This window comes from Globicephala melas, chromosome 5, assembly GCF_963455315.2.
Source record: "Globicephala melas chromosome 5, mGloMel1.2, whole genome shotgun sequence".
Lineage (NCBI taxonomy): Eukaryota > Metazoa > Chordata > Mammalia > Artiodactyla > Delphinidae > Globicephala > Globicephala melas.
Genome location: NC_083318.1, coordinates 97114038 through 97136274, shown reverse-complemented (window position 1 = coordinate 97136274; position 22237 = coordinate 97114038). Strand labels below are relative to the sequence as shown.

The 22237-nt window shown below is 36.9% G+C and overlaps 1 protein-coding gene across 2 annotated transcripts; it reads right to left on the bottom strand.

Annotated features, from left to right (window-relative positions):
- Positions 1 to 222: 222 nt before the first annotated feature.
- On the bottom strand, positions 223 to 22023 carry FGF5 (fibroblast growth factor 5). Of its 2 annotated transcripts, XM_030878097.2 has the most exons (3): positions 21546 to 22023; positions 13700 to 13803; positions 223 to 3092 (listed from the first exon to the last, which is right to left on the bottom strand). In XM_030878097.2, the coding sequence occupies exons 1-3, from the start codon at positions 21904 to 21906 to the stop codon at positions 2745 to 2747; spliced, it is 813 nt and encodes a 270-aa protein (XP_030733957.1). In that variant the 5' UTR covers positions 21907 to 22023; the 3' UTR covers positions 223 to 2744. The 2 variants fall into 2 exon arrangements, with proteins under 2 accessions (XP_030733957.1, XP_060154773.1); XM_060298790.1 differs by lacking the exon at positions 13700 to 13803 and having other exon boundaries at positions 2960 to 3092.
- Positions 22024 to 22237: the final 214 nt, after the last annotated feature.

Genomic DNA, 22237 nt, shown 5'->3' with positions numbered 1-22237 from the left:
AGCCATGGCTGCTGAGCCTGCGCGTCCGGAGCCTGTGCTCCGCAGCGGGAGAGGCCACAACAGTGGGAGGCCTGCGTACCGCAAAAAAAAAAAAAAGTGCTAGGTATTGGTAAGGAATTATATTTATACATATTTTCTCTACATGAGTTCTTTCAATTAATTAATTTAGGTAACTTTTTGCTTCAGTGAGCTTTAAATAAATATAATTGTGTATGGCCAGTAAACTAAAGAGAAGTGTAATTTAAAGTTATTTCTTTTTAATTTTAGCTTGGCTTTAAATTTTGAAATTAATGAATCCTGACTTGCATAATATATATTTGGTAGCTATTCTACTTGAACTTCCAAATGCTAATCAAATCAAACTAGGAGTACAAGATAAGGTAATTTTTTTAGTTTAACATAAATTACCAGCAACATTTGTCGAATACAATATATACATTAACTTAGTTTGTTGTTAATCATCATTAAAGTCATCTTTTCCTTGCCCATTTAGGGACATATGTCTACTGTTCTCCTGTTCTGCAATTTTATTTCTCATGTGTAGTAAGAACTTGATATACAGTGTACAATTTTTAACGATATATTAAAATAAACTAGAGGATTATTTTTAGCTTTATACCATGTATATATGTGATATACCAATTAGATAAGAGTAAGATATCTGTGTTGGCAAAATTTCATTTCATTTAATCCAGGAGATTTTTAATGTATAAATTAGTTAAAACTATTGTAGCATTGTATTTTGTTTTTAAAAAATCATGTATTAAGGGATGTCCCTGGTGGCCCAGTGGTTAAGACTCCATGCTTCCACTGCAGGGGGCACGGGTTCCATCCCTGGTCGGGGAACTAGGATCCGGCATGCCTCGTGGTGTGACAATAATAATAATAATAATAATAATAATAGATTTTAAAAATAAAAAATTATGCATTAAATGCAAACAATGTTTAATCATATTATAGTTTTATAATAAAACACCATTCTAGAGTATACGTGTGATGTTTTAGTTGATGGATGGATTTTATATATATTGTATAAAATATATGTGTATAGTTTCCATTAAAACAAAGCAGTCTGCTTAAATGGTAGTAAGTTCAATTTTGCTGAGTTTCTATTTTGCATTTGTGCATCAAAATAAAACATACTTTGTTTTTAAAAGAAGTTTAGCAATATTCTCTAAAAGAAAAGAAACATGCTTAAATACAAACCATAAACTTTCTGTGAATGCTTTTGTTCTTCCTATGAGACATACTTTTAAACATTAGCTTTACCGTTTTTATTGCCACATTTCTGAAGATAAACACTTATGTTTCATAGAACGCCATAAAAATGATTACCCAAGAAAATAAATTATATAAATTCTTTTAAGTTAAATTTTCTGTGATTTATGCCCAACATCCAGTATTTGGGTTGACAATTAAGTGCCGTTTTCAACTCATCAAATTCCCAAATTAAGTTTCCCATATCGCACAGCCAACTTTTTAAAAACATACATCAGAAATTTTCCTTATAAAAGGGCAGATCTATTCACTGGGATGGTTACCTTTAGGATAGGAAACTCAAAGTGTGTTTAACTGAGTAATAAGAATATTTTTGACAATGGGACTTGACATGGGTAACTGTTACATGATTCATCTCCTTCGGTTCTCTGTGTGTTTCCACTAAGTGGGTTGCTCCCTGTGGATCTATACAGTGGAGATAGAAGAGGGTCATAAAAGAGGTATTTTAAGCACTCTGGTTTCATAGTGTATGTTTGATGGACAGAATAAAATGTATTCCTCCAGCAGTTAAAGAATGAGGGCAGGGTAGATAAAAGGAGAAGTGAAGGCAAGGCAGAATTAGATATCAGTAAATGCTGCAAACTCAGTGTACTTGTACCTCTAATCCTCTTCCTTATCTCCAACTTTTAATTCCACCAAAAAAGTCCTTATATTTTCTCCTTACTTCCAATTCATTGTAGCCCAGCCACCAAAAAGACAGGATTCCATATAATAGCATGAATTTATACACACACACACACACACACACACACACACACACACACACATACAAACCCAAGCTCAACATTTGGTGCTGTTGAAGAGAATTTAAACATTTTAAGATGCAAGACTAACTTACATTATCTGAGGTATGGTAAAAAAAAATAATCACAATAAAAATTAAAAGTGCAATGAATAAGAAAAATGAAAAATAAATCCACATGTTATAAACAGGCTATAAACACATTTATAATTCATAAATTGCATTAAAATGGCTGTTTTATGTCTTATTAATTAAAAATAACAAAAGTAAGAAAATATGCTCAATGCAAGGTACTTTAAAAAAAACCAAAACCCAAAAAACAAACGTTAATAAAATATTTTTATCTGCATCAAAATAGTCTTTGGAAACCAAAAATAAAAATGTATCGTATGCTTTTTCAGGTTGATCTGTAAAAGTCAGAAAAATACATAATCCCCACCATTTAACTTTCTGGAAACAGAGTCCCAGTATGCACCAAGCATAAAGCAAAAGGCTTTATGTCATACTGAACTAAAGCAGTGAGCTCCCTGTATTGGTACAAAGAATTCCAGTTTAGTTCCTATCAGGAGACATTTTTGTTTCAGCCAAACTGAAACAAATGTCCTGACTTCAGTACAGTGTAGTGTAACTGAAGCTGTGTCCAAAAAGTTGTCTTCAGAGCACAAAGACACCTACAGAAACTCCTGAAGGGAAGGCATGGTTTCTCACAAGGCCAAGATGAGTATTATCCAAAGCGAAACTTGAGTCTGTATTTCACTGTGTTGGGACTTCTCCGAGGTGCGGAGAGGGGAACCTTTGGCTTGATGGGATTAGGTGGCTTTTTCTTTTCAGGAACAGTAACTGTGAAAGAAAGTTCTGGCTGCTCTGATTGCTTGAATCTTGGCAGAAAGTGGGTAGAGATGTGCTGAGGTTTAACACGGGGGCTGCAGCCCCGTTTAGCTTTCCCTCTCTTGTTCAGGGCCACGTACCACTCCCGCCCCGTTTTTTCAGTTCGGTGTATTGCTGAGGCATAGGTATTATAGCTGTTTTCTTGAAATCGCTCCCTGAACTTGCAGTCATCTGTAAATTTGGCCTAGGGAATAAAAGAAGAAGAGGAAATTCAAGTAGTGATAATATGTTCAGCATGTAATAAAATGAGGTCTTCTACTGTAAAGAAAAAACAGAATTCCGTTGACCCCTGCCCTCCTACTCCATTCTCTTTTATAAAGACACATTTGCTTCTTTTAGAGTTGCTTTAAAATTACTATTTTCGTTTCTATATTCCTACTTTATTCATCTTTGTAATGCTGATTTCTGTTTATTATGTACAATCGTGAAATAATATCAATGTATATAAAAGTGATAACAGGAACTCGTATATTTAAATTCTATTACTCTTTCTAATTACTTTGATATTTTTAGTTAAAAAGTTAACTTATAAGATTTTTCCCCCTCTTAAGCCATCAAGAAAATAAATAGTTCTATATTATTCAGAGGAATGGGGTCATATTATCCTTTGAAACAAGAATACATTTTTCAATCTTATCAGCATGCTTCATGGTGCTGAGAAAGGGGTAGCATATGGCCCTATTAATATTGCATATGTTAGAGTTCTTTAGGAAAGAATGTATCTTCACACAGTGATACAGGAGAGTATATTTGATGGCAGGAAGAAAAAAATTACCTTTGGAGTCACTAACAATACTTCAGCCAGATCTCTCTCTCTCTCTCTACACACACACACACACACACACACACACACACACACACACACACACACAACTCTGCCCTTGAAATGCTCACAGAAACAGTGGATTAAGCAAAGAAGTAGACATCCATCACGATGCAGCTTGATAAATGGAATTATGACAGCGGTATGCAGAGGATACAATGATAGCATAGAGGAAGGGCATCTGAGAGGATGGAGGTAGCAGGGAAGAGGGCAGGAAGTCTTCCTAGAAAAGCTGACTTCTGAGCTGAGTCTTCAAGTCCGACAAGGTGTGAGCAAGGCAGGTGACATGAGAAAGGATTTCAGGGAGCAGAACTGGTGTGTTCACAGGTCAGCAGGACAGCACTATAAGTAGTTCAGTGTGATTTCCACTTAGGACGCATGGAGAAAGGAAGAAGAGATGAGGACGACAAAGCAGGCCACAACAAGCTCTGAAAAGGCTGAGTTTGCCGTATTGAGGAAATTGAATGACCGCAGTACAGGGGAAGCAAGTGAGAATGTGTCAGACAGACATGCAATCAAATGTCAATCCTGCCAGTTGAGTTCTCAGCTTTAGGCTCTTTATCCACAATCCTTGCAACTGTAGGGCTATTGTGAGAATCAAAATATTTTTCTAAGGAAAGGATCTGGAGCTTTTATCAAATACAAGATTCCATAGCCCCCAAAGAATTCAAATCCCTAACCTGGACTAGACCAACATGTTTCACAATTTCAGGGAACACCATTTGTATAAACGTCCTGGGCTTAGAAATACCAAATATCTTGACTCCTATATAAGAACACTACACATACACACACACACACACACACACACACACACACAGAGAGAGATATGATTCTTTCTATATCAAACCAAGAGGTTCTAACATGGAATTAAAAGTCCTTTAATTCCTTTGCTTTTCTAATAATGCCAAACTTTCTTCTGCAATACAGATCCCAACCCTGTAATATAGAAGTCTGAACATTGCAAGGCAGTTTACACAGAACTACTGTTGATGGCCACGTGGAATTTTTGAGTTGTGCAGGGTACTGACAATATCAGGAGACAACCAGTTTCAGAGTATTTCCAGCAGCACATTTATCTTATGTACGATAGTCTATCCAGGTTATTTACATTCGAGTGTAGTTCAATCAATACAGCTCTTTATTTGGAGGCTATGAAGCTATATACCCTGGACTGGGTCTCTAGCAGGCTGTAAGCCGCTATTTTAAAGAACCACTGCCAATGGCTTTCTCTCATCCCATCATAACCTACAAGCCCCTGACCAGGACAAGGGTGCTATGTTGCCATTCCTTTAGAAGAGCACACATTTATTGTTCCTTATTTTTTTTTAATTAAAAAGTCTTTCTTACAAGTCAAACATAGATTCGTCTGCTTAGCTCTTGAAAGGACTTCAATGCTCTCCCATTCAATTAGATAATCCCAAAGTTTTACTTTAAAATAAAAGCTATAACCATCTGGAATATTTTCTGCTACAGAAAAGACCAAGCATTTTAGAAAGGTGTGGGAGATTTCACTAAAAACGGTAGCAGGTATATTTACCCTGCCTCAGATTTTTTTCCTAAAATTTATTTGAATAACATTTTTAATGTATAATACATTATAGACCTGACTTCTACCCTTGTTTCACACACAAAAAATCATTTTCCTGAAATAAAGATAGCAGTGATTGCTTTATTCAATTTTGACAGTTAGATTTTTTTAAGTGTACTGCATAATTTAACCTTATTTTTTCCTTAATGGTGTCAAAAAAAAAATAAAGAAGGAACATGTCTTTTTTAATTGATGTGGCCAACAGACACACATGCGTGTGCATGCACACATACACACACACACACGGTATATTAACCTATAGCAATTCCATCTTACTGTCTTTCATGGGGTGAAAACCTACCGATGCCACCCCCGAAAATTATTCCATCTGAAAACTTTCTCTTTCCCCCTCAAGGTTCATGTTCTAAGTTCTTTCTTAAGAGAAGACTTAAAGAGGATGGCTGTTCAGGCTCTAGATTTTTCGAGGGTCACCTAACTGTCACATGGGATAGGGATGTTCAGAATTCTGAGGACCCACATTACTTGCTGGCCCTCAGCCATTCCAAACCCCACATTAAAACAGGAGTGAAGGCAGTCAGACTGTTTTGGATTTCTTAATTGACTTCTAATTTAATATTTTGTCTGAAAAATTCTTCCAGCTATGATGGAACAAAACCATTTGAAACAAACATAGTGAGTTTTTCATCAGGAGATCTGGTTTCTTCTGGAGGGATGGACTGTCCCTGTCAGTATTCCCGGCCCTGTTCAGACAACACGGCGACATTAAGCAGTTCATCTCTGTCCCTAATGTTACGTATGAGGCATCTTCACAACAGAGTCACCAAGCAGCAGAGCCATTTAAATATATTTACCATTTACCATTACACAATTTTAGATAATAAACTTTCCAGGTTACTTTTAATTTTTGAAATCTCCTTTGAATTATAAAAAGTGCTTTAGCAATATATATACTTTTAAAACAATAGAACTGGATTATTTCCCTAGAAAATGGGAAGAGGATGTAAAGACTTTATCTACAGTTCAGCTGTGAAGTAGAGAGGTAAATCTAATTTCAAATAAGCTATTGAAATCAGGACCCCCATAACTTCCACCCTACCACCATCAGCCACTACAACAAACGCATTCATTAAAATGTTCGTAAAGAGCCCCTATCTTTGTTTCAAACTCAGTTTTTTGTGGATTCATTCCACAGATATTTATCGACTGTATATCACATGCCAGACACTGTGCTGGTTGTCACTTTTACAATGAAAAACAATATAGCCATGGTCCTGCCCATGTTCTTTGTTGACTTAAATTATCTATGTTTTCCTCTATAATTTCTCCTTGATCTTGCAAGTGTAAAAATAAGTTATAGTCAACAAGCCATAATTGCAAAACTAACAAGTTTAAACTGGCTGATTTCTACGTAATTTAAAGGAGTCTTAACTGAAAAACATAGATGAAAATGAAATTAAACTACTTTTGCCTGAATATGCAAATGCAAATTATTCAGAGGTGGGGCAATATAGTGCTATTAAATAAAACAAGAATTTTGGGCTTAGGAGGATACTTTACCTTGATTCTACTCATCTCCTCATGTGATGAGGGCACACAGTGAATATTTAAAAGAAAGGTCAAATTCAGTTCAAAGAAAGTAAAACTTTGACTGTGATATTCCAGAAAAGACCGATTCTGCTTAATTAAAATCTGAAGGTCAATTAAACCAGAGAATTCTTTCTGAAACAATATTTTTAAAAACTTTCTAAAACCTCTTAACATAGATTCGTTCCTTAGTAAACGTGCTCTATGATGATTGAGAATATTGTAGCAAATGCATTGAGGCTATGCCTACAAGTCCCGATTCTCATTACATGTGACTGAAGAAGTAAATACGCATTGTATGAAAGAGGTATATAAAGAGGATTGAACTTGGACTAACAGTAGTACCAACCCTGGAGTCTGCAGATTATTTAATCATTTAATCAATTTTACTTCTTTATTTCACTTTGTTTTCTTTGATTTGCCTCTTTCTCTTGAAAAGCTTTATAAAGTTAAGAAATAATTAAATATAAGCAACTAAAATGCTATTATAGACTATATAATGTTATTAAATAATTAAACTATTATTATAGACTGTAACGAAAACAATTAAAGACCAGATTGTGCTCTAAGCAAAGTTTTCTTGCTGCCTGCATCCCTACACTTCTTGTTCCCCTGCCTCCTTTCAATGCATTTTGGTTCCCACCCCTAGTCTCACCAATGGGACTGCCCGGGTCAGGTCCCCTAAGCCCAGGCTGTTTTGTATGGCTGTGTAGGATGTGCCCAGCACAAAAGCACCCACCTTTGGTGGTGAGTGAAGGCTGAAAGCTAGACCCTGCTCCAACTGCTCCCAAGCAGAGAACCCCAGAACAGAGCAGCATGCATGTACAGGAGCTGCCTCTTTCTCTTTAGTTCACAAGCCTTATATGGGTCAGTTGATGTATGACCATCTCCAGAGCATGGTCATACTTCCTGCTTGGCACTAGGTATCTGGCCATTCTGTGTCTCAGTTCTTCATGCAACCAAGGGAATATACAAGTTGGATTTAAATCAACCTGAGGTAAGGTAGTGAAGAATGCTAGCCACATGATTTCTCCTCCTCTGAACCTCTTGAATTTGACTTCAAATTACTCAGGGAGCCAGGTCAAAATGCAGATTCCCAAGGCCCTATCTCCAGAGATTGTTTTAGTAAGTCTGAGCTGAGACCCTGGAATCACATCATTAACCAGCATCCTGTGTGATCTTGATGCAGGTGAGGTGAGAACCACACTTGTAGAAACATGGTATAAGATAGTTCACTGTCTGATGCTCTTAATAGCTCAAAAAAGCTGGGCTATTGAGGGCTACCATGTGCCAGGTGTTTTACATATATTATTTCATTCTTGATATAATTCCATGACTATTAGGATGTTATTACCTGATTTTCCAGACAGAAGAGTAAAGAAAAGAATTAGTCTAAATCCCCTCATTTATCACGTGCCAGGGTAGGCCTGTGACTTAAATCTCACCTACTGATTCCTAGATTCAAACTCTTTCAGTAACACTGTACAAACCCAAGGCATCTCCTAGGTTTCTATATAGTCCTACCTGCCCTGCAGTTGCTCCATATTAAAATACTGATGAAAAACAAGTGCCATTCCCCCAACCATCTAAGACGTAGAACACCATCTCTCACTTTAGGCTGAAATGGATCTCTGAAATTACAAGTCGATTCATCACAGGCAGATTTCCTCAATAAAATAAGCCCTCTAACCAGATTGACATAGTGTGAAATTAAGAGAAAACTGACATTTACTGCAAAGGTAGAACACTGAACTCATTTTTTAGCCTGAATTACTAGCTATTCAGTTTTACTATGTAAATTGAAAGCTCTTAGAGGGCAAGGCGAGTTTCTATTCAAGGCCTTTATAGAGCTCAGGGTCTTGACTGCAAGAGTGGAGTGCTTAATAACTTATTTTTTTAATGATGATGATAACCGTTACTCAAGATTCCGTTTCCCCTTTCAATAAACATGCCCAGCTTTAGGGGCTGCGGACTCATCCTCACTCTGCCCCCAGCTCAGGAAGTCTAGTCCAGACTCTCATCCCAGGCAAGCCAGCTGGCGCCCTCTGAAACCAGGAAAGGAGGCTGTTCTAGTCCTTGCTTAGGGCTGATCAAGCACACATTCCATGCCTATTTCGTAAACTCTGCAATTAGCTTTCCTTCCAAACACGATTCCCTAAAACCCTGAGAAACAAAAATAATTCCACCACGTGCTTCTTTCTGTATCTTTAAAATGAGCAAAAATGTTTTTCCCCCAACAGGCAATAAGTGAACATGCATACTTAATGAAAAGACTGAAGAATTCATGATAACCACCTTTTTCAAGATTGAGATTTTTTAAGGGGAAAACCACAATGCACAAGAAGGATCTTAAAAAATTATGAGATTATGACCATTGGAAATCCTTGCCTCTTTAAGATCTTGAACCTGGGAATTTTGCTTTCAAATTAGGTTCCTTGGAAAAAGGAAAACCCAGAAGAAAAGGGGCTACTGTATGCAAGATGAGTTTGGACCTAAAGAAAAAAGGGGCAAATAATAAATGGGATTTGTGGCTGGTCTAAATATCTGAGGGGGTCACAGCTGCTTGACCCCAAAATCAGAAAGTATTCTGAGAGGAGATAGAGGATCATCAAACAGCTGCCTGAGAGCAAATTCAGGAAGATCTGTTCTAACATTAAATGCTGAATACTTTCCAGGAACTATTCTAAGTGTTTTATACATATTATCTCATTTAAAATGCTCAACTATCACCATGTATTTTTACTTTAATTTTCTTCCATGTATAGCTGATAAAACCAAGGAATAGAAAGATTAAGTAAAATGACACAGTGTATCTCAAGTAGAATGACACAATTGAACTGTGCTCTTCACCACCACACTCAAGACCTTCTACACTTACATCTGGACACACCTCAGATAAATCCAGAAAGGCTGCCTATGCAACTTTGGATAAAGACAGTAAACCTGAGGAGAGAGCACAAACAGACAGGCAGGCAGAGGTAGAGACCAAAAGAGAAGGGTGCTCAGCCCCACAAAGCACCGCAGTCTGGGAATAAGTCGAGAAAGAGGATACAGGCCACAGTGAAGGCTCTGACTAACCCTCATGGCTCTTGGGGAAGCAATTACCTGCTCTTACTCTCAGTGATTCCCAAGGCATCTCGAGAAGAAGACCAGACACCTTCATCCTTGTAAAGAATGCTGAAAAAACCCTGCACACTAGGAATTGAAATGCATTGTCTACTTAGGGTCTATCAGTCAAGGTCTTAAGGAAAGCTGCAAGGAGATTACTATGAGTATATAGGTGGACTGAGTGCATGAGCAGAGCACACCGAGATGGCTGAAGTTCAATGAAAACTTCTCTTACCAAATTAACAAACTTAGCACACAAAGGAAATCAGCATATATGTTACCTAAGTTTAAACTTTCTGGCCTGATAATAGTGTTTACCATCTTCCTGTCCACTGACAATGAAGCATTTCCTAAATGAAGAGTTTCTGTGAACAAAACAGATCTCTTTTCTGTTCTGAAAGTACATCCTAAAAGGGGTTCCCTATGCAACTCATCTTCACACTGAATAACCAACATTTATAAAACTGTGTGACAAGTTTTGTGGTGCACACATCCCCTCCTTTCTAGACTTTAAAATCAAGTAGGAGACACAGAAGTAGAAGGGGAAAAAAGATCCTCCAAAAGGGTTTGGAATGAGAGAGAGTGAGAGAGAGAGAGAGAAGCAACCAAAAATATTCTAAGGATGAACCACAGTATTCATTCTTTAAAACGTAATACAAAAATATTATTAAAACATACAATTAATAATTCCTATAAAATAATAGCTGAAAACAGTGTAAATAGTTCCAAATGAAACAAAATGCCTTCTTTCAAGCTAACTTTTCCCTACCAAGTATTATAGCATTTAAAAGGAGAGAAAATTTTTGAATTATGTAATTCTGGTTCAATCAATTGTTACCTGTGGTAACTTAGGAAAATATTTAACATCTCTGAGACTATTTCCTCACCTAACTATGTAATGAGATAATGTGAATGAAAGAGATTTTAAAGAAATATGCAAATCTTTTACCTCTGCCAAGTAGCTAATTTTTAATAGTCTCATTGTTACTATAAAAACGAAGTTGAAAATCTCCTATTATCCATGAGTATTTCTCAATACGCTATAGGTTTACTTTCCCCAGAATTATATGACTACTTTAGATTTATAGTTTATATTTACTTTGTAAATAAAACCCTAAAGTTACTCTTTATTTATTTACATTTTTTTCTAGTTTTATTGACATATAATTGACATACGACATTGTTTAAGTTTAAGATGCACAACATGGTTTTATATACATATATTTTTGAAATGATTATAAAGGTATTCTTTAAATGCCTCTGCACAATTATTAATTTAAAGCAACTCACTAATCCTAAGCAACATTTAATCCTAAAAGTATAAGGGGTTTTAGCATTTTTAGTGGTGATGAAATTTTGTAAAAACCAAAACTAAATCAAATAAGTATATTTAAAGCTAGCTATAAGAACAATTTTTCAACATGTTTAACTAGAAACTGAAAAGAGGAAAGAAACCATCTGGCATAAAACTAATAATGGTTAGAATTAATACTATTTCAAAATTCAACTTCCTTAAAAATAAATCACTTTATAATTTAATTAGGTTTCCATCTAGAGAAAAAGTGCTAATAAATGCTAAGAGAAAGTGGGCTTGGACAAATGGTTTAGAAAGAATCCACATAATCGTAGGGCTTAATTTTTTATCTACAATTCAGCTCAAAGTCATCAGAATGACTTTTATATCAAAGGGCTTCAGTGAGTGACAAGAGCAAGGCTTGCTTTGTACTGTTTAAAAGTCATTATTCCATGAAATAACTTTAGCCTGCCAAGATGAGAAAGAATAACAGATGCTGTTTTTGCATTATCTGCATTATTTCGGCCAGCCATCCTTAGACATTTGGGTCAAGTTTCTGGAAATTTGTTACTTGCATTTGACAGAGGAATCATGTAACCTAACCTTTCAGTTTGACCTTTCTAATTGGCATCCATTTGTAGTACTTCGCTTTCTGTTGTAATTATCCTTAAGCTGCCCCAAGGTAGTCTATTTTTTTGCATGTACTAAAGCATGAATCAGAATATTTAAAAAATTAAGATTTTCACCCAAAACAAGCAAACCAATAAAAGACAATTTCTTTTTAGGCATTGCATATTGTTATGATGCTTAGATTTTGAAGGTGTTTCAATCTTTTACCACCTTAAAGTAGATCGAGGAAAAGTTATTCAGTGTAGATGCATTTGATCATTGTTTTTTATTTTGTATGTGGATTTTTAAAAATCAAATATTTTTTAAAAAATAAAATGGCATGTCCTACTTTTCCACAGCAATGAAGAACGTTTTCCCTTAAGATATGTAATAAATTAAAGAGCAATTATTTTATGAACACTGTATTGTGGTTTACTAGAATATAGTAACCAGCTCAGAAGATGAAATAAGTAAATCTGGTTATAATGCTTGTAATGGATGATCAGAGAGGTTACCAAAGATTTCCCATCTATCTTAATAAACTGAGATTTTAGTAGTTTATTATATTTAGAATATATTTAAATTATCATTCAATAATAGGTCATATTTATTGGGTACTTACAAGGTATTTAATATTGTTCTAACAAGCTTTATATACATTATCTCATTTAATCCTCAAATAACTGTAGAAATAGCTTGAATTCTACTGTCTCCTCCAAGAGATATTAACAAACCACATTTAGATGCTAGAGAAAGGAAAATTGAAAGTCTTAAACATTAAACCAAGTGAAATTCTCATTCAATTTTTTAAAGGTCTGTAAAGAAGAAATCATAATTAGCAAGTTCCAATTGATTGCACTCAGTTAAAACTTCCTATATACTTTGAAAACTGGAAAAGTGATATTTCTCCAATTTGTTTAATAAGAATTAAAGTGAATAAGGATTAAAGGAGTAGCTTTAAAGAAGAATTGCTTTTTAAAATAATTTAACATGACAAAACTCAGTACACTACAAAAAAAGCATAAATCACTTTTAAGGGCTGTGCATACTACTAATACTAATAAACAGAACCTGTGAGCGGGAAAACTAAGCTAAATATATTTTATTATCTTTAAAACATTTTAATGCTTCCCAAGTAATGAACATTTTCAGAACAAAGCATAGAAATCTATAATTTGTAAATTGATTACAAACTGTGTTAAGTGGGCTGAAGAAATTTTTAAGAGTGCAAAACTAGTCTTCATAGTTTTAAGAAGTGTTTTTGATGCAACAAAAAAACAAGATGAAAATTTCTCAAATGAGTCAAATTAAATTTCTCTATTAAAGGTCAAAGTCTTCTCACTATTTGTTTCTTCCCTCCATACTTATTAATATGAATATACGTTACATTACTTAGACTCCATTTTTGACATCATAAGTAGCTTTTAAAATTAAGAACATGATCTACCGAACACACACACACAACCACCATAAACATGTAAATTAAAAACATAGTATTTCCATAATATTTCTCCTCACTTGGACCACTTTTAAGAAGTAAATAATGGCAATCACTTAGAAAATGCTGTTTTCAAATACACTTACCCTTAAAACTTTTTGTGGATTCTATATTATCTTCTCAAGTAAATAAAATATTTAAACGATTACTTACAAAAACACATACATTTCTCTTGGTTTAATGTACATATAATTTTACAAAAACAAAAAAACATTAAGTTCTCTGGGCAAATTGTCCTATCAATTTGGAAAATCACTTCATTCCACTTTACAAATGTAAAATCTCTATAACACCTTTAACAAATACAAAGTGGTTCTACTTACACTTGCATGGAGTTTTCCTTTTTTTGACATCGCTAAAAATTTGTTGCTGAAAACTCCTCGTATTCCTACAATCCCCTGAGACACAGCAAATATTTCCAAAATACCTAGGATGACAGAAATCCCAAAATAAAACACAGACTCTTCTATATACCATTGTGAAGAATTAAATTTCTATGTAGATTGTCTCCATTCTTTATCACTGTGATTTTTAAAAAAGTATTTAACATCTTTATTTTTTGTGACATTTATTATGTAAAAGAAATAAAAAGGTCTAGCACTCAAGTATTCATTTAAAATAATAAATTTCAAGGTTCAAAAATTTGTGCTTCATTAGTAATTCTTTTTCTCCTTACAAATGATAAGTCACTTTTAGTAATCAATGTTTGACAGTAGAATCTTTTCAAGTTCTAAAGGAATGGCAAAGACTTTTTAAAATGTTTTACAAAACAGTTCTCATGCATTGTTTTTCTGTCAGAGATAATACAGTACTTTTAATATTAAAGCACAGAAGATGGTACTCAAGATTAGTATAAATCATTGGAAGCCTTGAAAATAATACTTATTTACATAAAAGAAATCCCTCTTCTCAAATGATCATAATACAAATCGATAAATCAATATATATCACACTCTATCATTTAGTGACTTGCTCATTTAAAGAGTATACATAAGATACTGAAAGCAATATAAATAATCTGAGACTATTGGCTCAGTGAAGTGTTTGATGGATTATGGTTTGAGACATCTTGCATTTTGAGTGACTTTTCTGGAAAAAATTTAATGAGGTATTTATTACGTTATTGTTTATATTTGGCATTTAGTAGTCAGAATTATCAAGTCGATGTCCCTCTGTCTCCTTTAATAATTTGAAAGTCCATATCCACTGGGTCAAGAGAGTCACACACCACAGTTTAGAGTATTTTAAGAAGATGAAACTCATAGTTTGTATATAATTGGGATTCCTGCCTGTTTACCATAAACTTGTATTAATGTTATATGAACAGAAGAAAAGCATAGAGCTTTTTGTTAATTGCCTACAACAAAATGCAAAAAAAAAAAAGGACAAAATAATATGGTTCACTAAAGCTAAAAAAGGACTTGTCCTGGAAGAAAGGAAGGAAGCAAGCAAGGATGGGAGGGAGGAGGGAAAAAACATCTCAACATTTCAATCTGTAATATTTTGAGTACATATTCTAATTAGAATATGTCAATAGGACTATGACAAATAGAGAAAATCACCAGGTTTTCTTAAAATAGCAGTCTCCCCCTGCAGTATTTGAAGTACATATAAAATTATTCAACTTACCAAATGCAGTGTATTGTGGATACACATATATATAATACATGTAAACACATATATGAATATCGTTATAGAGCACTTATGTTGAATAATGCGACCTAATACCTATAATTGTAGCAAATACTGTCGCTTATTTATTTAACCTGATTTCTTAAAAATAATTAATCAGAAAGTTTGTGAAGGAACTATTGATCTTGTGATGAGCATTCTTAGCCTAGAGTAAATAAAACACATCTCAAGAAAACTGCAGCTACCACTTTATTAGTGGATATTTCTTTAAAACAAACCCAAAAAAATCTAAAAACTTGGAAAGGAACTACTTCTGCTTCTAGGAAGAAACTCCTAAAAAAAAACTGTCTCAAAAAATTCTTTCCTTCAAAATGTTTTCAAAATGCTATTTACAATAGATTTTGCTATGCAAATTATTTGACTGTGATGCATACCCAAAAAAGATTTAAAAGCATCATCATTTTATGAAATAGTAGCAAAACACACAGAATCCTTTGTAAAGATAAATTTACTACACAATGTAGTGCTGTAATAATATTATTAATAAAACATGAATAGAACATCTGATACAAAGTTATATTTCTATCAAAATTACAGAATGATATTGAAAAACAGCATTAATGATTTTGGATATTTCAGAGATGGGAGATGTGATTGTGAATACTGTGTAAATGTCTGTTAAAAAATGAGACAGGGAGAACATGAGAAATCATCTATGTGTAGAATGACAGCCACAAAAGAGACAATGTGGAGTTGGTAGAAAAGGAGACTTGACCATATGTTTCCCCCAATTTACTCCTGGTTCTGCTTTGTTAAAGGTTTTTTATACCATTGTCTGGAAAATTACCTGGTTTTGTAAATGAAAATCTATTTTGTATTAGTGGGAAAAAAAATACATGGTAGCATAAAAGATAAAATTCTCATTAAGCATATATGTTTGCAGGCTATCATTTAAGAGGTCAAGACAAAAGGACTCTGTACATACTTCTTTAATGGGAGCATTGCTTTGCTTATGTAAACTATTGGTTTCTGACAACATATTCTATTTTTAAGAAAGACCCATTTTGACTCAACTTGTTTCCCAATACACTGTACATTCTGCATGTATCTGTTATATAAATTTGCATTGTAATAAATTTTAAATATGGGGAAGATGAAATAATATATGTGAAAGTGTTATTTTATTACATACTATGTGGTTTCTTTTCTTGTAAGTTCCAGTATAAAAAATGATATAGTGCCTGAGAATGAAAAGATTTTATAATATTAAGAAAATTATACTTAATTGAAAGCTTAAAAACATACTTTTACATACATCATTCTATTTAAAATTATGAAGAATGCAGGAAAGAAAAAAGATGAGATTAGATGAAATAATTGTTTTTTTTCAAATAGGCAACTTTGGTATGATGTTCTAAATAATGTAATTATGGTGTAATATTAGGAACCTTGTTAAGATCATAGTTTCCAAAGTAATTTCAACAGCAATTTCATGATGTCTTTTTTCCTAGAATATAGGAGCAGATTCTACAAGCTCCACAATTTAACCTCCTGCCCCCGCTCCCCAAAAAGATCACAGGCCTATTGATTTTTCATGCCAAGTCTCAGTAACTCATTAAAGAATTCTAAGTATTTTAAACCCATGTGCGTTAAATCACACGTATATAAATTCCAGAAAATATTTCTCTAAAACTGATTTATTTTTTCAATTTCAGTAATTTCCTCAGTAATAATAAATTTGATGGGAATTTACAATTCACGTGGAAGCCCAGATGGTATCCCTAAGCAAAATTGTGGAAGGCCAACTGTGTCTCACAGATCATAGATAGTCAATGAATGTTTGCTAAATTGGATTGTTTCTTTGACCTTCTCACTACCTCTCTTCCTTTTCAGGACACCCCATGTGTACACATGTATGGACACATGTCTTAGTACTCTCCTGCTATTTTGGCCCTCTACTGCTGGCGGAGTGGGGCAGGGAGAGAGTTAAAGTGCAAGTGACAATGTGTTATCTTTCCTAGGGTGTTCACATTTAAGAGGATCAAAAGAAAAAAACAGTGCTTAACTGAAGGAGTTATTCTCTCTTGGTGGAATTTTGTGATTGACATCTAGGTTGAAGGATGCAAGAACTCAGTGTCTCTCAGATTATACACTGTTTAATCCACTTACTTACAAGCATAAGTATGCGTTACAAAGTAAAATTATTCTGGATATAGATTTTCTTACTTAGCCCCCTCTAGAGTTTTTAATACATTAGGACTCTATCAATGATGGTTGATACAATTATGTAGACTTCTCCTTTTTCTCTCTTTTCTCAGTGAATGAGAAAGATATACAGATATTCCATGTATTCAGAAGCTATCAACAGCCCATCTGAAAAATCCTCAAAGAAAAATGATTTTTTTTTTAGATGTTGGGGGTAGGAGTTTATTAATTAATTTATTTATTTTTGCTGTGTTGGGTCTTCGTTTCTATGCGAGGGCTTTCTCTAGTTGTGGCAAGCGGGGGCCACTCTTCATCACGGTGCGTGGACCTCTCACTATCGCGGCCTCTCTTGTTGCGGAGCACAAGCTCCAGACTCGCAGGCTCAGTAGTTGTGGCTCACAGGCCTAGTTGCTCCGCGGCATGTGGGATCCTCCCAGACCAGGGCTCGAACCCGTGTCCTCTGCATTAGCAGGCAGATTCTCAACCACTGTGCCACCAGGGAAGCCCCAAGAAAAACCATTTAAAACTGAAGTTTCTCTACTTGTGCTCACACAGCAACAAATATGCCATGTCTTTATCAAATCTGAGTCTTGAAATATCCAGTTTAGTAGTCTTCATTGATTAAGTTAGCAACATAGAAATTTCCTACTTGAGTTTTTCCATACAGAAGATAGAGATTCTGGTTTATTTAGGCTTTGGGGACTATATAAAGTTTGACTGTACATTAACATCAAAATTGATAGTGAATTCAGATTTTTTAAAGTTAGTAAAACTGAGGGTTTGGTTTAGCCAAAATACATAATTGGAATTTCTATATTTTATGTAAACAATTTGGCTTTGTGTAGCTATAGCCTTAAGCTTTTGCTCCCTAAATTGACAATTACTTGATTGCCTATTCTTCAATGGCCCAAGATAAGCAAACAGAAGCATTGTTTTGGAATTAAACTTGAAAGCATAGAAATTAAAACAAAGTCTTTGTTTCTATTCAGTAGTGGGATTTTATCACCTATCTTGTCTGGCCCATCTTTCTTCACTCTTCCCTAGTATTTCCTTATAATAAGAGTTTATGTGCAATGAGCTTGATTCTTTTTCCTGTCTTCAAAACCTGAGATAACTACTGTATAAGAGAAGCTAGGAATATGTTAAGTGGTATTCCTTAACTAAACAAATTATGTTTCAAATCTATGGTCAGTGTACTTCTGATAGCCAAACTAGAAAATATTCACAGTTTGCAAAATTTTTAATGTCAAAAGATAGTTGTGAAACATATATTCCAACATATATTTATTTCTTCTGACAAACATTACAGAAAATTATTGAGTTTAAAAGAACCTGTTAGAATGTTTGGCATGGCAAAGTTTTGACTCTTTACAGAAGTAGTAAGCTGTGACAAAATAATGTAAGTTTTCTATCACTGTTAACTCACAGACCGTAGAATTAGATGATGAGGTAAAACTCTGATGTATTCTCCATGATCCTCATGGTCCGAGCTCGCTCAGTTTCTCTTGAGAGACTTGGACGAATGGTTCCTCCTCTACTCTAACCAACATTCCATAAACAACTCCTGAGGTTACATTATGTATCAGGAAAGCATCAAGTGCTATCTACAAAGAGGTATATGACCAACTGCAATTAGCAGGTCCTGTTTCTCTTTCACAGCTACTTAAAGACAGAGATTCATTTTAAACTTCCAAATTACTTGCTATCCTTTTAAACATGACGTATTTCATAAATTCTTCATGGATCTATGGTAGCGAAATCTTATGATATATTATTGGACATTCCAGACATCACAAAGCTGAAAATCACCATGATTTAAACACTTAAATTATACTTTCCTCTGTGAGAAAAACCTATGGAAGGCAAAGGAAAAAAAAAATCCCAACTAACCCCAAAGTAATCAAAATAACAAGCTTGGTGAGCTAGGTATCCTATGTTGGGTACATGAATAAATGGATAAATGAATAAGTGAATGATTGCAAGCCAAGTGAAAGGCACAGACTAAACTCTGAAAGGCTGTTATAAACTGAAATGAATTAGGAAAGTGTTCATTAAATTAAGAAAGTTTTATTTAGGCACTTCAGTTTTGTTTAAGAAACAAAGCAGTGTTTTGTGTCTGTTCTTTGTTAGATATCTTTCAAAGTGGATGTTAAAATAAAATGTACCTTGGAAATAAATACTGGCCAATGTCTTCTTTAGCTGAATGTGTTCTTTGTTGATCTGTTCTCATTTTCCTTTCTATCCTTTTCTACAATTTCCCCTCCACAAGGCCTAAGCTGCAAAAATCTTTGTCTCTTATGGTTTCTTCCAAGAGAAGAGGGTGAATATCTTGGGAATAAGTCTGGTTTTCAGAGATCCCTAGCACACCGAAACCCACCTCCCACACATCCTTTTACCCCCTGGGGTCCAATCTGCCCTCCTTACAGGCTAACTTTGGATGTTCCCTTGGGAACACAGAAGTTATCCTCTGTTGAGGCTGCAAGAAGAACAGAATAGAAACAGTGTTCATGTAAGTGAAAGGGGAAAATACTACTAGAAGTGGGGAATAGGGCTCTGATGGCTGGTGGAGGAAAAGAGTTTGGTGGGACAAAATGAGGACAAATGGAAATACTGAACTAGACACAACTCTTGCTTACCCTTAAATCTCAGGAAATTCCCCTTCGCCCTAACTGACCTTGCCTTTTATCACCGAAGATGGTCAGTTGCTTAGTGAGTGTAATGAACCTTAAAACATAAAAGCAGACGCCTCTAAGGAGTGTGTGGGAGGGCCTGGGACTCGCTGGGGCAGACAGGGAAGGCCCCTCTCGTGTTTGCTGCTCCAGGCCACCTCGCCACGTGCAACACAGACAGCTGGAGCGGCAGAGCCCGAAAGACCAGTCAGGGGCAGGAGGCTGGCGTGGACCCGCTCCCCTTCCGGCGCGAACCGCCAGCTCTTCCACTTCCAGCCTCCTGAATCCCCCGGAGGAAGCTTGCCGACCAGCCATCCCACAGACGTGCATACCTCCAACCCTTGTCGGGGGCGGGTGCCAGATGCCAGCCCCTCTGTGGAGCCCGCGCTCCTCCGGAGCTTGGGTAAGAAGAAACCCGTCGGGTCGTTGGTTTGAGACGGAGAAAGTTAAGTACACCTGGGAGCCACCAGGCTGACACTCCGGAGCCGGGTGACCGTGTGCGCATCGGTATCTCCTGGCCATGTTTCCGCTCTCCCTGGGTGCCTCTGAGGCCCGGGCTGTGCTTCTGTCTGTTGGACTAACCCCGGCTGGAAGACCATCTGGCCCTACGGAGGAAAAGGCCTGCAGAGATCTCCCCAGTCCCGCATACAACCGCAAATCATCTCTCCCCTCTGCTGCCTAGAGGGGCAGTGAGAGGAATCAGAGGAATGGCAGTGATGGTCTGAAAACTCAGACGGGGTGGAAGGGAGGAGAAGATGAGAAAGGAGGGAAAGAGAGCGAGCTAAACTCCGAAAGAAAATTTGAAACTTGGCTTAAAAAAAAAACCTACAAAATTTTCACCTGTACCGAATTAAACCGCCTCTGAATTTCTTCTAAAATAAAGAACTTTCCCCTAATTGTCCTTGGGGACCAAAGGCAGGCCACGCTTCCTCAAGGTCTGGTCATAGTTTCAAGATACTAAAAGGTGCTAAACCCAACTCTGCAATTATTAATTCTAATGTCCATCACGTCTTCCTCTCTAAACGTGTCCAGTTTTCTAGATCACTGTCTTCTTCCAAACAGGGAATGTCTGGTCTCCCGTATAATATACATATATATTCTATATGTATATAATGTGTAAATATGTACGTATCTACAATAGACATATCCGTATACACATATGTATATATACATTATATATAATATTAATTTGGGGTTATGGTAGCCGTTGTGAGGGGCAGTATGTGAGATTTGATTATTCTAAATAAAACTGTTCAGTTATGGGCAGGGAAAAGGGGTGCGCTTTGATGCCCAGTGAAAAATGCGAGTCTGGTAAACAGAAGCTAAACGAGGAGAAAGGAGATTTTTGGTTTTTCTCCAGGCACTGGCTGGAGCTCCTCTTTGGGACCAGGGCAAACTGGAAACAAGGTGCCTGTCTGCGCCAGCCTCCGGGTAGCCTATACCTCAGTAATCGCCATTCCTCGTACTCACGAGAGGGGAAAGTGTGTGCCCGCCACGTAGACGCATCTCCACGCAACCCGCCCGGCTGTTTCGAGGGCCGGCTGCATCCCAGTGGCCGGGGCTCCGGAAGGTGGGCTTGCAGACCAGGGAATCACCAGCTGTCCCCTCCCGAGGCTCCCGCCGCCCGCTTAGGACAGGTTTTGTAGGAGAGCAGGCAACTTACTTAACATATTGGCTTCGTGGGAGCCATTGACTTTGCCATCCGGGTAGATCTGCAGATGGAAACCGATGCCCACTCTGCAGTAGAGGCTGCCGGTCCGGCGCCCCGAGGGGGTCCACTGGAAACTGCTCTGCTCCAAGCCATTTCCTTGACTGCCCAGAGGAGCGCCGGGGGAGGAGGAGACAGAGGAAGAAGAGGAAGACTTCGTGCTACTGCTGCTCCGGCTGCTGCTGGCTCCTCCGGGGTTCCTACCGGTGGCAGCCTGTCCGGGTTGCCCTTTGGGTGCGAGGCGCTCCTCCCCTTGAGCCCAGGCGCTGAGGATCAGGTGACTGAGGAAGAGCAGGAGGAGGAAGGACAAGCTCATTCTTCCAGCCGCGGGGGTCCTAAGTGCATTTTGCAGGGCTGGTTCTGGGCTCTGTAGCCCGCGCGCGGCTGTGTGCCTCTGGCGCTGCCCCCCTCGCCGCACCGGGTGGACATAGCCTCGGGGAAGAGAGAGGGAGAGGGGGAGAGAGAGAGAGGCCACCCGAACGGATCTCGGCGCTGGCACTGGGATATTTATAACGCCAGTGATCTCACTGCTCGGTGCACGCCTGCGAGGCTTCCCCTCACCCGCCGCTTTGTGTACTCTCCGGCCGGTGCGGGGAGGAAGCCTCGCCGTCCCGGGGGCGGGGGTGTGGAGGAGGGAGGAGACGGGA

What these genes read in the sequence shown, in the direction of transcription:
- FGF5 (XM_030878097.2), bottom strand. Translation starts at nt 21,906, where the DNA reads ATGAGCTTGTCCTTCCTCCTCCTGCTCTTCCTCAGTCACCTGATCCTC. An exon ending in CCACGAAGCCAATATGTTAA is followed by an intron (nt 13,804 to 21,545) that starts GTAAGTTGCCTG and finishes CTGTCATCCTAG; the next exon opens with GTATTTTGGAAATATTTGCT. An exon ending in AAGGAAAACTCCATGCAAGT is followed by an intron (nt 3,093 to 13,699) that starts GTAAGTAGAACC and finishes TTTATTCCCTAG; the next exon opens with GCCAAATTTACAGATGACTG.